Below are 15,370 nucleotides of genomic sequence, written 5' to 3' on the forward strand. Positions count from 1 at the left end.
AACAATCCATCATTTTGTCATAACATTTCCATTTCAAAGGCTTCCTTTCCAAGCAGCTCCCTAGGCTAACACTTCTTATTAGCATGAGAACTGGCAAGGAGGTGAGTGGTGGGGAGCTGGAAGGGCTCAGAATGGGCACTGAGCCTGAGGTTTTTGCTTATTAACTCTCAGGGCAGGGTGTGTGTGTGTGTGTGTGTGTCTGTCTGTCTGTCTGTCTGTCTATGCCTGTATGTATGTGAAGAGTGTGTGTGTGTGTGTGTGTGTGTGTGTGTGTGTGTCTGTCTGTCTATGCCTGTATGTATGTGAAGTGTGTGTGTGTGTGTGTGTCTGTCTGTCTGTCTATGCCTGTATGTATGTGGAGTGTGTGTGTGTCTGTCTGTCTGTCTGTCTATGCCTGTATGTATGTGGAGTGTGTGTGTGTGTGTGTGTGTGTGTGTGTGTGTGTGTGTGGTGTGTATCTGTGTCTCTGTGTGTCTGTCTGTGTGGTGTCTGTGTGTATGTGTGTATCTGTGTGTGTGCCTGTATGTGTGTAGTGTTTGCGTCTGTCTGTCTTTGTGTCTGTCTGTATGTGTGCGGTATCTGTGTGTGTGCATGTGGGTGTCTGTCTGTGTGTCTGTCTGTATGTGTGTGTCTGTATGTATATGTGGTATGTGTGTATGGTATCTGTGTGTGTGTGCTTTCTGTGTGTGTGTGTGTGTATCAGGAGTATGTGGTCTCTGTGTATCTGTGTGCTATGTGTATGGTGTTTGTATGTGTGCTCATGCCATCCTTTCAGAGGTGTGCTCACTCATATCACAAAGGCATTACTGTCCGGAGGGACCAGCTGAGCCTGTGTGTTGAACCAGGAACTCTGCCCCACCATACAGCTGAAGATTCAGAGGACAGACAAACTCCCCACTTCCCTGAAGCGTCTCCAGAGACGTGTGCATAAGTGAGTCAGATGTGCTGTTTTAAGTGGCATTGTCGAGTGACAGACAGGACAGATCAGGGAGCAGAGAAGCGAGGCACGTAGAGCAGAGGACACTTAAGCTGGTCTGAAGCGTGAGGAGAGCTGAAGATGAAAGAAGAGAAGAGCAGAAGACAGCTGCCAGCCCTGCTGCTGGGTGCTGGGGGAGGGGGCCTACACACAGAGACAGAGAGAAGTGTTTGTGTGCCAGCCCAGCCCTGAAGAGCACCCCCCCACCCCCACCCAGTCCCCAGGCCACACCAAAGATAGATGTGCTGTGCACATCCCTGACAGAGGTCCTGAAAAGTTGGACCTGCCCCAGCACCGGGAGACCCCTTTGTAAACAGGGATTCTCTAAAAGCAACTAGTCCTCCACCTCACTCACTGTCTTCAAAACATGATGGAGATTAAACACCAGCCTGAGGACAGGCAGTTTGAGCTGAGATCTGGCAGATGGCTGAAATGCATCCATAGGGGCCCAATGTGGAAAACACTACAGGTAGAGCATTGACCTGAGTCAGCAACAGACCCACAGCCACAGCTTGCCAGGCAGGCCATAACCAGACAACTCCAGAATGGGCCTGCTATGCCAGGCTTACTGTGTCCTCACCAACAGCTCATGACAGAAAATACCACAAGGGGCGATGCTGTTTGACCTAAGCCTTGCATTTATAACAGTCACCACATTTAGACATTCCTAATGGTCTCCAAATGAGGCTTGAGGGCATAAAACACAATTGTTAAATGTAAACCTTTGAAACACATAATAGGATTTTCATAAGCTTATCTAATAACTCTTTTGCTTTAAAAAAAAATATGCAAAGACTGAACATAATGAAGGTGGCCCAATTCTGTCTCACTCTTCACAGATAGACAGTATTGGTCTATGAAAATTGAGGTTTCGAGAAGCCAGATCTTACTTCTTCCTAGCAATGACCTTGCTTTCCTGGCCTCCTGAGGCTCAGAAACAGGGCCTGACCACTGCAGGCACCACCCCCATCCTGAAATCTCTTATGGCTGCCCGATGTTACCCCATGCTCTCAGCTCCCCAGGGATACAGCTGGAGTCATTCCTCCAATACCTCATCGCATAGCCCAGTTATGCAGTACCTTCCCTGCTAGAGGCCAGGCCTGCCTTTCTAACCCTCTCTGGTATCAAGCGAGGGTGAGTGGTGTCTACACTGCCTTGGTTCCTCATCTTTTCATGTTTGGTCCCTTCTGAGTGAGATACCAGAAGAACTAAAATTGGATTTCAGGGTTAACAGGGCAAAGGTTAAGAAATAGGCCTACAGGGGATAATCTGGGCAGCTGCAAAGAAGAGCCCCACTAGAGATAGAGTTGCCTAGTGACTGATCTGAAGGGTCCCACCAGAGATGAATTGATAAGAGACCCAGTTTTATGGCCACAATCCTTCCTGCCTACCGGAGATAGAGTTAGTAAGAAATCATACACTTCCCTGAACAAGATAGTGAACAAAGAGAACAAAGAAAGCTAAGCCATGGGCGGTCTTGGCGCCTCCTTCTGTAGTCTGTCACATTTGAACATTAGACCCCCTTATGTTACTCAACCAATAGATGCTTGCCAGGCTGGAACTCCCCTGCTTTGGGGTGCTGGGAGGCCTAGGAAACTATAAATTTACCCTCAGCTCTTTCTGGATACCACTGTGTCGATAACCAGTAAGAGCCTGGCTCGAATTGATTAAAGGTCTTCATGTATATTGTATCAGTATTGAGTCCTGGTGGTCTTTGGTGGGGGGTGGGAGTCTCGTGATCTGGGCACAGCATGAGAAAGATTGCAAGAGATGCCTCCAGATGGACCAGTCAGTAATAATATGCCACCGTCACTCCCACTGGGACAGTCAAAAGTACCCCAACTCCCCTCTTTAATCTCCTCTGAAATATCAAAAGCCAGGAGCTTCCAGCACTGAAACACTGCCAATCTTATAGCATCTCCCCCATTAGGGAGAGCAGCCAGTGGTCAAGGCAAAGTAGGATGGCTCCCCACTCCCTTCCTTTGAACTCTTCCAAGAGGGAGTGAATTGACTTCACAAGTACAACCCAATCTAATCCTTCACTATCACTATGTGACATCACTATGACTATAAAAGGCTGACTCTAGTTGAGATCACAGGAGTCTGAACTCTCATATTGTCTTAGGGAAGAGCCAGTCAAATGAAGGCAGGCCAGGGCTGAGGAGATGGCTCGGGCAATAAAGCACTTGCTTTGCAAGCATAAGGACCTGAACTTGGGCTCCAGAACCCATGTAAAGCTGCTAGGCGTAATGGTGCCCACTTGTAACCCCAGCACTACAGGCAAAGCTGGGAGAATCCCTGGGGCTCCCTTGGTCAGCCAGGCTAGCCTAAATGGTGAGCTCCAGGCCAATGAGAAACTGTGTCACAAAAGAAGTAGACAGTGTTCCTGTGGATGATGCTCAAGGTTGTCCTCTGACTTACACACACACACACACACACACACACACACACACACACACACACACACACACACACGCACAGGAAAAGAGAAAAGGGAGTGGCGGCATATGTATGCAGGCCCCAGAAGAATGCTTCCTAGAGAGTCCACACAGACTCCAAGCTCTGGAGACCTCTCCTGGAAGCTTGTCTGCCTGTTCCCCAAGGTGACTAAGGGCCCGTTGTAATACAACATGGAAGAAAAAAAAAATAGCAACTATACCTTCAGTCCCTTGTTCTCACTCTGTGATGTTTGGGTCTCCAGAGTGGCCCTTTCAGAAAGAATGTGCAAGGCTGAGGGTGGAGACACATCTACTTGACACTCCAGCCCTCACTGGAAACTTGACTACTGGCACCTGGCCTCAACTAGCAGGCTCAGAGCAGGCCAATATGAGTACACCCTGAGCACTGATGGTCATTTGCGGTCCTAAGAAAGAGTAGGATGTTGTCCAGGGTTCCAACCACCCAAGTAAACTGTAACTTATGACTCTGGACTCTTCCAAGACATTTTGCATCTCCCATCTGTGTCTGCATCAACAATGAAGTCCTACACTTTGTCAGCCTGGAGGCATTCTCTCCATGTGCTGAGTGTTCTCTATTCGGCCCTAATACCAAACCCTTGCCTCTAATCCTCAAATACCCTTTTCTAAAAGCTCTAGAGTGGGGAAGTCAAGAGCACAACACATGTCTAGTCTCCTCTATTTCAGCTCAAGATATGCATTTCCTTCATGAATGTTTCTACCCACCAACCATATCCCCAACCCTCCCAGCTCCTGAGGCCACAGCTCTGCCCACATGGCAGACACAGCCCAACCCTATATTGCTGCAGAGCTTCCCTGCCATTGAAAACAAGAGAAAATGGTTTTTGATGAAATGCAGCGTTTATTGGAAGTGTTCCATTTGATAAATCATTGGGAGGGAGGGTGTTTAAGGAATGGTGCACGCCTTTAATCCCAGCTCTCGGGAGGCAGAGGCAGGCAGATCGCTGTGAGTTCGAGGCCAGCCTGGTCTAAAGAGAGAGTCCAAGACAGCCAAGGCTACACAGAGAAACCCTGTCTCGAAAAAAACAAAAACAAACAAAACAAAAACAAGGAAAACATGGTCTGGTGGTGTTGTATAATCAGATAGCCTTGGCCAGCCCAACACGATTGTTGGCCCTGTCAAAAACACTGTAGAACTCCCGGATGAAAACATCCCCTAGGATCCACAGCTTCGAGCCATGGTTGAAGCCACTGGAGCAGGAACCCAGATTCTAGAAAAGACAAGACTGAGGTGAAGCTGGATTCAATGGCAAGACTCTTCCTACCCCATCACTCAATTACTCTCTCTACTGTCTCATTTCACCCATGAAATCACTTTCCCAGGTAAGCATAGAATAAGATTCATTATACTCAAGAGATGAAGGAAGTAGGGACTGAAGAGATGGCTCAGTAAGTACCAGAACTTGCTTCTTGCAGAGGACCAGAGTTCCCAGCACCTACATAGGGTGACTCAAAACTGCCTGTAAGTGCAGTTCCATGCCCCGAGGGATCTTATGTCTTCTTCAGGCCTCTACAGGCAACTGCATTCACATGCGCATACACTACCCCTACACACACACACACACACACACACACACACACACACACACACACACACACACTAAAAATAAAATAATTAAGCTGGGTGGTGGTGGTGCATGCCTTTAATCCCAGTACTTGGGGGCAGAGGCAAGCAGATCAATGTGAGTTTGAGGCCAGCCTGGTCTATAAAGCAAATCCAGGACAGTCAAGGCTACCCTGTCTTGAAAAACCAAAAACCAAAAACAAAAAAAAAAAAACAAAAAAAAAAGAAAAAGAAAAAAAAATTAATTTAAAAATAATGAACTGGAGAGAGGGCTCAGGAGTTAAAAGGCACTTGTTTCTTTTTCAGGAAACCCGGTTTTAGTTTCCAACACCCACATACATAGTGGCTCACAATCATTGGTCACTCCAGTTCCAAGAGATCTGACATCCTATCATGACTTGTATAGGCAGCAGGCTCACACATGCTACATATGCATACATGTAGGTGAAATATCAAATACATAAAAGAAAACATTAAAATCTTGGTAGGTTTTTTTTTTGAGACAGTGTCTCTAGATGTAGTCCTGGATGTACTGCAGCTGGCCTCAAACTCACAGAAACCCTTCTGCCTCTGTCTCCCAAGTGCTGGGATTCAAGACAAATAAGTAAATAAGCAAATCAAGAGAAAATTAAGTTGACTTGATCTGAGGTGATTTGGTGAGGCCCTGTAGCTCCGAGTCCTGACTCCATGTACTGTACCCCACATTTTCAACCTCTTACTGTCATACTCTCAACACTCATTAACCTAATCATCATTAGTTTGGGGTACTCAGGATCAGGCCACATTGAGACCACCAGTCCTGCAACAGCCAAAATGACTAGGGCTTGGAAGCTTGAACAGTGAATAGAGGTTCCTTTGGTCCAATCTCTATCCCTCCACCAAGCCTGTAGTGCTCTGTCCTTGCTATTTCCCATTTCGTTCAGCAAGAAGCTATAGTGGCCACACAAAATAGGCAAGGTGATAAATACCATGACCCATTCAAAAGGCCTTGCATCTGTCTGCCCTATACCATGCATCTTCACCGACGTCGCTGACTTGCCAAAGTCCCAGAGGAAGGGATGATGGGCGGACCCATAGCATCCTTCTATGGGATCTCATACCTGGTTGGTATAGGCCAATGGTGGCAGTGGGAACTCCTTGCCGTGGATCTCAAAGACAACTGTGGGCATGATACCCAGCCTCCAACAGTTGATAGCAAACTAAGAGAAGAGAAAGGAATGTCACTTATCAAGAGACACACTGAGGGAGTAGAGCTCCTTCCTCCACACTCCGTGACTCTTCTCAGAGGGAAACAGGGAAGCTCTCCAGATGAGGCTGGGGTCTCAAAACATGGTCTCACCGGACGTATCGGCTTTCAGCAACACAGGGACAGACCCCAGCGTGGAACAAAAAGAGGCTTGCCTCGTGTCTTCCTTACCGGACTAGCCAGAGTGCACAAGTATCTCAGGAAAGGGAAAGGGGGTAGAGGGATGGCATCAGTGGGCAGAGTAGATCAAAAAGGTACAGCAAAGGTTAGTGAGCCACAAAAGGCGTGGCCTCTCAGAGGACCAAGGACCCGATGATATCTGCAAAATATGGTGCTCCCACAGCAAGGACAGACTAAAGCTCAAAGGGACACACTGGCCACTTTTAATAAAATGTCCTCACCCAACAGTCACCATTGATGTTTCTTCTGTGTATAAAGGGGCTGTTCATTCAGGGAGTTTCCGGAAGTGAGGGGAGTGGGGACCTGACCTTACCTGGCCATGCTGGTCCTGCACAGCTCCAATGGCCTGCTGGATACTGAGGATGTCTCTACTAGGCCCTGTCAACAGGGCAGTGCCTGTGTCCAGGATGGCAGGGCAGCCATCTTGACAAGCCACCACTTCACCATTGACTGTGATCCTGGAATGTTAAACAGAAGGGCTTTAGGGTACCAACTGTATCCATCCCTTTGTCCCTGGATCCTTCCAACCCCTGCCAGAATCCTCAGGAAAGGGGGGAGGTCCGGAGCCTTCTTTTGAGCCTCTTGTTGGAACCCCAAAACTTCCCAAGATCAGAGAAAAGACTAAACAACTTCCCCTCAATTGGTGACTAAATTGAGAACAGCTCAAATTGCAAGGGTCCAAATAGCAGCAAAACAATCCATTTGCATGGCAGTCCACGGGTGCACTGAGGACTAAGTAGATGAATGAAAATCCAGTTTCAAGTTTTCTCTGTCATTTACTTAATACGTGTCTCATATAAGTCTCCCAGCATCTGTACACTTGGACTTCTCATGAACAAAATGGGTACATCCCTGAATTAACTTCCTCAAGGGATGGTCATGAGGCCCAAATCACATGTCTCTAGACTACACACTGAGGACAATACCGGCAGCCACCTCCTACAGGTTCAGTGGGAACCATGAGACAGCCATGTAACCACTCAGCCCAGTGCCTTCAGGAAGTCAGTGCAGTGGATGTGCAGCATAGCCATCCGCAAAGGATGCTGACCTCACAGCCAGCTATCAGAACGAGTCAGTCCTCTCAGAGCTACTGGGTACAGTTGTTTTCAGCCCTGTAGTCTGACACCCGATCCCCAATACCCACACATCAAGAGTCAGCCTCTAGCAAGGGTCCATGCAAGCTTCTGCTCACCTACCTGTCCACTGTGAACTGCCAATATCCCTGCACAGTCACGGGAACCCAGTGCAGAGACCCTACGAAGTAGGACTGATCGATGGCCCCCAGCGTGAGCATGCTCCCCTGTTCACCCCTGGAACCAAAAAAGACCTCGCTGTGGTAGCAGACACCCTGCTGGTGAGGAGCACCAAGTCCCATCCCGAGGCAGATGGGTAGAGACCCAAAGACCATCCACTGCCTCCTTCCCAACCCAACCCCACAGCCCGAGCAGCCTCTCCCCCTGGCAGGCTTCACTCTGACTCAGCTGCAGTTTCCTGCTGCCCTGAGTCTCCCAGCCCTGATTTCCTCACAGCCATGGGAGGGGAAGTAGTGACTGACCACACAGGTCAGGAGACCACAAGGTTCTGAGCTGCTGCCCTTGGGTCTTCCCAGAACCCCCCTTGAGCCTCCACCCAAGGCAAATTGAAACGGCATCTTCAACAAGGCCCCACACTTTGGATTAAAACTGCCTCCCAGTGCCAGATCCCCTGTGCTCCCTCTGGGCTGCTGTTGCATGCTTAGTGGGACACACTCACACACTATCTCACGCTGTTCTGCCTCCTAGAACTTGAGTCTTTCCTACCCCCAGGTTCTGGAACATAGTACCTGCTGCCCAAAATACTCTGGCTCTCTGGACTCTTGCCTAGATAATTCCTGCTCATCTTCAGTGAAGTCTGCCCTGCCTTGTCCTGTGTGCCTGTTCACACATGTACACACAGACATGCATACACATGTCAGAGTAGACATTCATGTTTACAGGTACCCATATGCCCCGTGCTTTCCTGTGGCACCCTTCTCACAGTTGCTTGCTTATAATGTGAATGACTGTGTGCTGTCTGTTCCCTTGCTAAAATTTATCTTCCGGCTTGTCTTGTCTGCTTATATATATATGCCCATGTCCTGGCCTAACCTCTGCATATAGAAGGCCTGGTAAATATTCATGGAATGAATGAATGAATGAATTAATGAATGAATGAATATCTACACGCATGACTGACTGAAATGTACCACTTTACTCTTTGCTCGGGGTTCCTTCTCCTCGGCTGTCCAGCCTCTTCTCCTGGGGGTGACCTCTTTCTCTTTGTGCAACCAGCTACACTCCACCCCCACCTCATCCCCAGACTGAGAGGAGCTCACTCATCACAAGGAGCAGGAAGGTAAAGTAGCAGGTTCCCTGGGCTCCAGGCCTGGCTCGCACACTAGTTCCTGAATAAGCATAGCTCTCTTTCTCTCCCTGGTAGAAGAAGCCTGGACTCCACAGGGCTGGGGAATCTCAAAGGCACTGACAAATGACTTCTGAGATCCTGTCTCTTTAAAAGCCCTCATCTAGAGACGGGAACAAGCTTTGCTTCTGTTATTCTTTGTGGTCCCAGGGATTGAACCTGGTACCTTGCACGTGCTAAGCAAGCCCTCTAACACATCCCCCACAAGGCTTTGCTTTGCAGGGACTGGGATGGGGGTGGAATGGAAGTCATCTCCTCTTTGGCCTAGCAGAGTCTAGCTGCATGAATGATGCCAGTAGGGTCTTTGGACAGAGGCTTGGAGGTGCCTGGAACCCAGGATGGAAAGGGTTTGAATGCTAGTGGCTACCTTGACAGGTAATGTCTCCAAGGGGCAGCCATTCACCTCAGCCAGCAGTCCTTACCCTCGGTGGCTGCGCTCCTACCTGCTCATGTATACGGAGAACAGGTCTTGGGCGACCAGGTGCCTACTCATCATGTTGTCAAATATGGGTACCGAGTACTTGGAGGCAAAGGAAGGGTAGGCCAGGCCCAGGATGCCATCGAACGGAGAGTAAGTGAAGATGGCACCTGGCTCCTGGGTGCTCAGGCCCACAGTCTGGTGGGAAACTACAATATCGGAGACCTGCAAAGATGAAAATTTAAAAATGTCACGATGGTTTCCATCATCCAGCCTGAGGCAGAGAAGCCAGGGGACAAGGACAGCCCAGTCTGGGATCACAGGCCAGTGTTAGAACTCCAGCCCTCGACAGCCTGTCTTCCCTTTTTTTTTTTTTTTTTTTTTTACAATCTGCGAGGTTATCTTTAGCTTAAGAGATTGGAGTGGGTTGAGCCCTCTACACTTTCTACTTGGTTTTGAAGAATCGCACTGGTGAGGAGGGGAGTGGGAAAAGGAGACTGTCAGGTGCAGACACAGGTTTCATGTTGGGGACAAGCCCAAAGGAACTGGGATGATGGTGTTCTGATGCTGCCTGCAGAAACACCTGCACCTTCGCCTTCGTGGTCCCCTCCTGTGGTCCTCTCCTGTGGTCCTCCCATGGAGGCATCACCATGCACAAAGCAGGTGCTGTATTGGGTCCCATTCTGTCATCTGCTGACTGAGCTAGAACAAGTTTCTCTCCAGGCCTCAGTCCCTTATCTGATAAACGGAATAATAATGCCTGAATCTCAAGTCAGTGCTTAGCCTAAGTCGCTGAACACCCACTGAGCATTCACTGAGTGTCTGTTTATTGAACAGTTATTGGTACCATGCTAAAGAAAGCCGCTCTTCATTGGCCCATTTCTCGGAGGGTAGATGTGTCTACCAGCCTGCTCTGGGCCACACAAAGGGCTGAAGAAGTTCTCCCACCTCTGCTCTGTCCCATAAAATTAATTGGCCTCCATATGGGACAGCCAACGTGAGCTTTAAGATCTGAAACCAAGCTTGCCAGTAGAAGCAGAATGGAATCATCCCTTCTGGTCCTGCCTCTCGCAATCAACCCCATTCCCCTAGTCCCTGAGCTCACTTTGCACCCCCCATGCCAGTTTCTATTCCCTTCCTCCACTGCTCCAGCTCCTCCCCATCCCTAGTTTTTTGCACTCGCTCTTCTACAGTGCTGACCCCAGATCATCTCAAGCCTTGCTTCCGGAAGTTTATCTCTTGGCTTCCAGCTTTGCCACAGGCCACCATGTCTACCAAACCTCCATCCTCTGATTCCCAATCACTCTCTTCCATATATGCCAATACTGTTTTCTTCCTAGCCCTGCTCAGAACTGTTCAGAGCAGTCTGCTTGGTCTTTCGTGTGCAGGCCATGCTCTCGCAGGCCTGCCTGAGTGCCTTCTGCTGGAAAGCACAAGGCAAGCAGGTGCACGCTCTTGTTCCCCGCTGCTGTCTTTCTAGGCGCGTGCATTCATGCTGCGAATAAATGATCAATGGCTCAATGCCAGGAAATAACTCAGTTCTCTTTCTTTCAACCAATAAGCATTATTGAGGATCTCTGACCTGCCATATGTAAGGTGTTGAGGATATAGCGATGGACAAAAGAAAGTCCCTGCCCTTGGGACCCTTTTACCCAACAGGAGAGACCAACAATGGATTTCTAAAAGCCATGATATAGAACATGTCAGGTGACAATGAGCTCTCAGAAGAAAAACAAGCCAGAGTAAGGCCATAGGTGCTGGATGGTGGAGAGGCCTCATTGAAAGAGTAACATTCTGCAGAGAAGAGAAGGCTGGAGGTAGAACAGGCCAAGGGGCACCATACACAGGGTGAGCGTGGAGTGGAGTAAACTGAGTGACACAAGCCACAAGTCTGGCCAAGATGTGGAAATGGACACCAGGAAGTTGGGGATGCGCTCAAGTGGTGCTCTGAGACGGACGCAGCAAGCCTCAGAGGAAGGGAGGGAGCAGCACAGAAATGGTTATCAAAGGGAACCCCCCTCAGAATTCTCACCTCTTGAATCACCCAGTGGACAGGACCTAAGGGATCCTCCTTCTCACCAAAAGCACAGCTCATGGGAACTAGGGTATCTTGGGGAAGAGATAGCTGCGGGGAAAGGCCAGGTGAGTCCAAGCTGTGGCCACCTCACTTACTGTGACAGTGTCATAGCCCAGGAAGCCCTCCACTCTGCCAGTGCCATACTGGACAAACAGGGGCTTGCTCAGGTTCTGGAAGGTGAAGGACTTGGATGGGTCAAAGCGGTGGTGGGTTTCTACAACGGAAACACAGATTAGTGGGTCCTTGGTGTCTCCTTGCCCTCCACATTCCCAAACAGGGCAGAAAACCTCACTAGGCCTTGTAAAAAGACAACAACGGGTAGCCGGGGCTATAGTTTAGTCAAGAAAGCCCAGTCCCCTTCCCCTAGCCCCCTGCCTGTGTAATTCCAAACACACACACACACACACACACACACACACACACACACACACACACAAAGAAGAAGAAGAAGAAGAAGAAGAAGAAGAAGAAGAAGAAGAAGAAGAAAAGACAACGCAGATGTGTGGTTTCCAAGCCCATTTTTCCATTATCGGGGTAACTTTAGCCAAGATCCTTCTCATCTGGAGGACAGAAAAGGAAGGGACAAGAAGGGTAGGCAGGGAGGGAAGTCACTCACGGCAGACCCTGCTTCTGCAGTAGACAGAGGGCACCCAGAGTTCCGAAGAGCCCGTGTCAAACACCACCGTGAACTCCTGGGGTGGCGTCCCAATGTAGATTGTTCCAAAGTACTCGCTCTAAGGGCAGACAGCTCTGGGTGAGAGGTGTAGTCAGGGATGGAGGACACTGGGGGTGGGGGGGAGTTGATGCTAGACACAGGTGCCTGCTGGCCCTGTATTTCCTACTCAGAGACCTGGGAAAGGGGGCATCAAGAAGGAGAAAGGAGGAGGTGGCGCCCCCTACACAGGAGTCCTCAGGAGAGGACTTGTCATCTTTGGTCCCTTCTGCACTCCCACCCCAAGCCCCACAGCAGTGCTGGAAGCATATCAGAAACACATCATGAGCCACGACTAAAATCCCGCCTGGGAAAGAGACGAGGTTATCCTGCCAAGGAAGGAAGAAGCTAGCCACAGCGGTGGGGCATCTGCTGAAGGCAGAGTTCCAGGAGCCCATGCAAGCTTCTGCTCCACCTGCCCCCACCAGCTCTCTTGAGACTGGGGTAGGACTCTGACCTAGATATAGAAATAAAAGCACAGACACAAAAGTGCCGGGTGTTTACTGCCAAGAGTGGTGCAGGGCTCCAGAAAAGGCTCCAAAAAGGACAAGGGTAGTCTTGCCTGGGTGGGAAGAGGAGAAAACTAGAATCCATGCCTTAGCAGCTAAAGACTGAGCGCCTGCTCGCTCCAGATCTGATGACCACACACTAAGGCATATTTCCCCTGACCCTTGGAAGGAGGTTGTATGACAAGGGTCATCTGAACTCAAACCCATTCTTCAGCGCTTTTGGGGCCCTGAAGACCAGAGGGCTGTCTTTGTTGCTCTGCCGGCTCATGGTAGAGGTACTGACGGGAGGGAGGTAGCCTCCGTGCAGCACAGGCGCCACAGCTAGCTCCTGAAAGAGGGAACTCTCTAGCAAGGCCAGAGCCTGGGGACAAGAGAATTCACCCTGAGAAGGCCTGTAGAGACTCACATCTAGGTAGTTGATCAGAGGTTCACTGGCCACTATCCCGGTGTTAGAACCCTTCTCAACGAACTCATATGGGTGTCTCTTCAGAAAGTCCTCCAGCAGTCCGCGCTCCTTCAGGGTGTTCCTCAGAGACTTCCCTTTATGCAGAGGGATCCTGAGGAGGTGGAAAGAAGTCACAGGAAGGGAGACTGGGCTCCATGAACCATGCCCACGCTGTTGTTCCCAGCCCAATCTCTAGCCAATGTTCCGCTGGCAGTGCCAATGATTTTTTCAATTTAAAAAGCCATAACCCAAAGTGGAATAATAGATTCTGTGTTGATTTACAGGTCACTTTCTGGCTTTGTTAAACCCAATGCCCTGATACTTCACTTTTCTTCTTCATTGTGGTAGAGATTCTGTTGATTTGTTTTTAGGACACGTTACATAGTAAGTTTTTGTTACTTATGGTTTAAAAGATACTAACACACCATCACTTACTCAGTCACCAAGTTCGTACTGGGACCTTACTAGGTGCCAAACACTGTCCAAAGTGCAGAGGACACATAGTGAAAAGGACACGGAGGGACCTCTCTGTGCAGAGATAATGCCATCTCCTGCACAGTGGCACCTGCTTCTGACAGTGATACCCCCTTTGCCCATCCCTTTTCTCTTCTCTCTGAATACTGTTCTCACTACAGTGGCTGAGAATTCATCAAAGATTTCCTCACCACGAGCAGGACATAGAACTGGACCTGCTGGCCCAGTTGAGGTTTGGGATAATGAAAGCAAGTCAATTGGAAGAAAAAGATCAAGAGAGGAAACTGCAAAAGACAGGGTTCTAGACCCAGCTCTGCTGTGTTCTTTGGGAACCTGAAAACTGCCACAGCCCCCACACCCCCTGAGCTTCCACCAGGAGACTCCCCAAGTCCTCTGTACTTCCACTGGGGGTCTGCCAGAGCACTCTAATCTTCACTCTGTGGGGTCCAAGTGCCCTTATCTTCAGTTTCTTCTTACGCAACCGGGTTAATCATTCCTTTGCAATGCTTTCTTTACTCTGGATTTGACCATCTATGTCTCCCCTGTAGATCAAAGTAGAACTTTATGCATCCCACAGTTCCCAGAACTTCTAACAATCATGTCGCCCTCTCTAAGAGCTGGTTGAAAAGGCAACTTGAGATTACCAGAGTACAGGTTCCATGCAGGGCCTTCAGGAGCCTCCTCTTCCATAGAGAAGCCAGCTATAACCAGATTGCAGCAGCTACCTCACACAGAGCCAGGAGGCCAGCCCTGCCTGGAACTCACCCGCGGGTCCTTAGCTCCAGCTCTATCTCTAGTATAGCTGCCAGCATACCTTTGATGTGGGAAAACTTCATTGTCAAGATACAACCCCCTCCCAGAGAGCCCTCACTAGACAAAGACACTCAACCTCCTTTCAAGGATCCAACCAGGAAGGCATTCAGTCTCCTCTGTGTTCAAGCCTTGACTGAACACATGTATAATCACCTAGGGTGGGAGCAGGGGCAGTAAGAGTGCAAGGCCAGCCAGGCTGAGCCCTGGATCCTCCATTACTAGACACGTGGTGTTGGGTAGCATAGGGACACTCCCTGAACAACGGTCTCATCTGTAAAATGCAAATCGTGTAGTCCATGGCAGCATCGTGATGTCCTAGTTACCTTTGGAGGAGACCTCCAGACCTCTCTAAAGGAGCTCTTACACCAAGAAATGTACTTTAATGGGTGTATACAACATAGCTCCCATGGTATGGCCAGCACTATTTGAAGCATTTTGTAAATATTAACTCATGAAGTCTCATAACAGCCCTAAATGATGGATGCTAGGATAATCCTAGTTTCATAGCAGATGAAGAAAATAAGGCATGGACGATCCAAGAGGTGACAGAGCTGGAGCCAAATGCTGGGTAGTTTCTCCTGGACACCTTGCTTTCCTGTCCTGCCTGACTCCCTGTCCTCAGTGTAAAGACAAGAGTGACAGCAGTCCTGGAGTTTCCCCCAAGGAAACTGAGGGCTGAAAGAGCGACAGTCCACCCGCCCATGGAAGCTCCTTGAGATGCCCTCCCCCGGACCCAACATTCACCTGGTGATCGCATGGCTCTGAGAGATGGTAAAGACAGCAAGAAGAAGCCCGAAGCTCCTCATGTTGGACCACAGGCAATTGCCACTCTAGCCAGTGCCCATCCTTGCAGCTTTTATACAGTGGGGCTCCTTCTGGCTGGATGCCCAGACATCAGAGGCACCCCCAACTTCAGGCTACTTCACAAACATAGTGAGATAGCACCCACACTACCCAAGACCCACACTGATAAGAGCTACAAAGTCTATCACTATAAAAAAAAAAAAACTTCAAAGTTGAAGGGTACACAGGTCTTTAAG

The 15,370-nt window shown here is 49.3% G+C and overlaps 1 protein-coding gene across 1 annotated transcript; it reads right to left on the reverse strand.

Moving 5' to 3' along the window:
- Nucleotides 1-4,486: 4,486 nt before the first annotated feature.
- LOC127206317 (chymosin-like) lies at nucleotides 4,487-15,136 on the reverse strand. Its single transcript, XM_051165595.1, has 9 exons — nucleotides 15,075-15,136; nucleotides 13,005-13,155; nucleotides 11,994-12,111; nucleotides 11,473-11,591; nucleotides 9,326-9,525; nucleotides 7,640-7,753; nucleotides 6,757-6,901; nucleotides 6,118-6,216; nucleotides 4,487-4,664 (listed from the first exon to the last, which is right to left on the reverse strand). The coding sequence occupies exons 1-9, from the start codon at nucleotides 15,134-15,136 to the stop codon at nucleotides 4,533-4,535; spliced, it is 1,140 nt and encodes a 379-aa protein (XP_051021552.1). The 3' UTR covers nucleotides 4,487-4,532.
- Nucleotides 15,137-15,370: the final 234 nt, after the last annotated feature.

The sequence above is a fragment of the Acomys russatus genome, chromosome 23 (assembly GCF_903995435.1).
Source record: "Acomys russatus chromosome 23, mAcoRus1.1, whole genome shotgun sequence".
NCBI lineage: Eukaryota > Metazoa > Chordata > Mammalia > Rodentia > Muridae > Acomys > Acomys russatus.

Bases quoted from the DNA above. Each gene is read 5' to 3' on its own strand.
- LOC127206317 (XM_051165595.1), bottom strand. From the start codon at position 15,136: ATGAGGAGCTTCGGGCTTCTTCTTGCTGTCTTTACCATCTCTCAGAGC. The intron at 12,112-13,004 runs GTGAGTCTCTAC...GTCTGCCCTTAG, and splicing joins CTCTGATCAACTACCTAGAT to AGCGAGTACTTTGGAACAAT. The intron at 9,526-11,472 runs GTAAGTGAGGTG...TCATCTTTGCAG, and splicing joins TGGGCTATGACACTGTCACA to GTCTCCGATATTGTAGTTTC.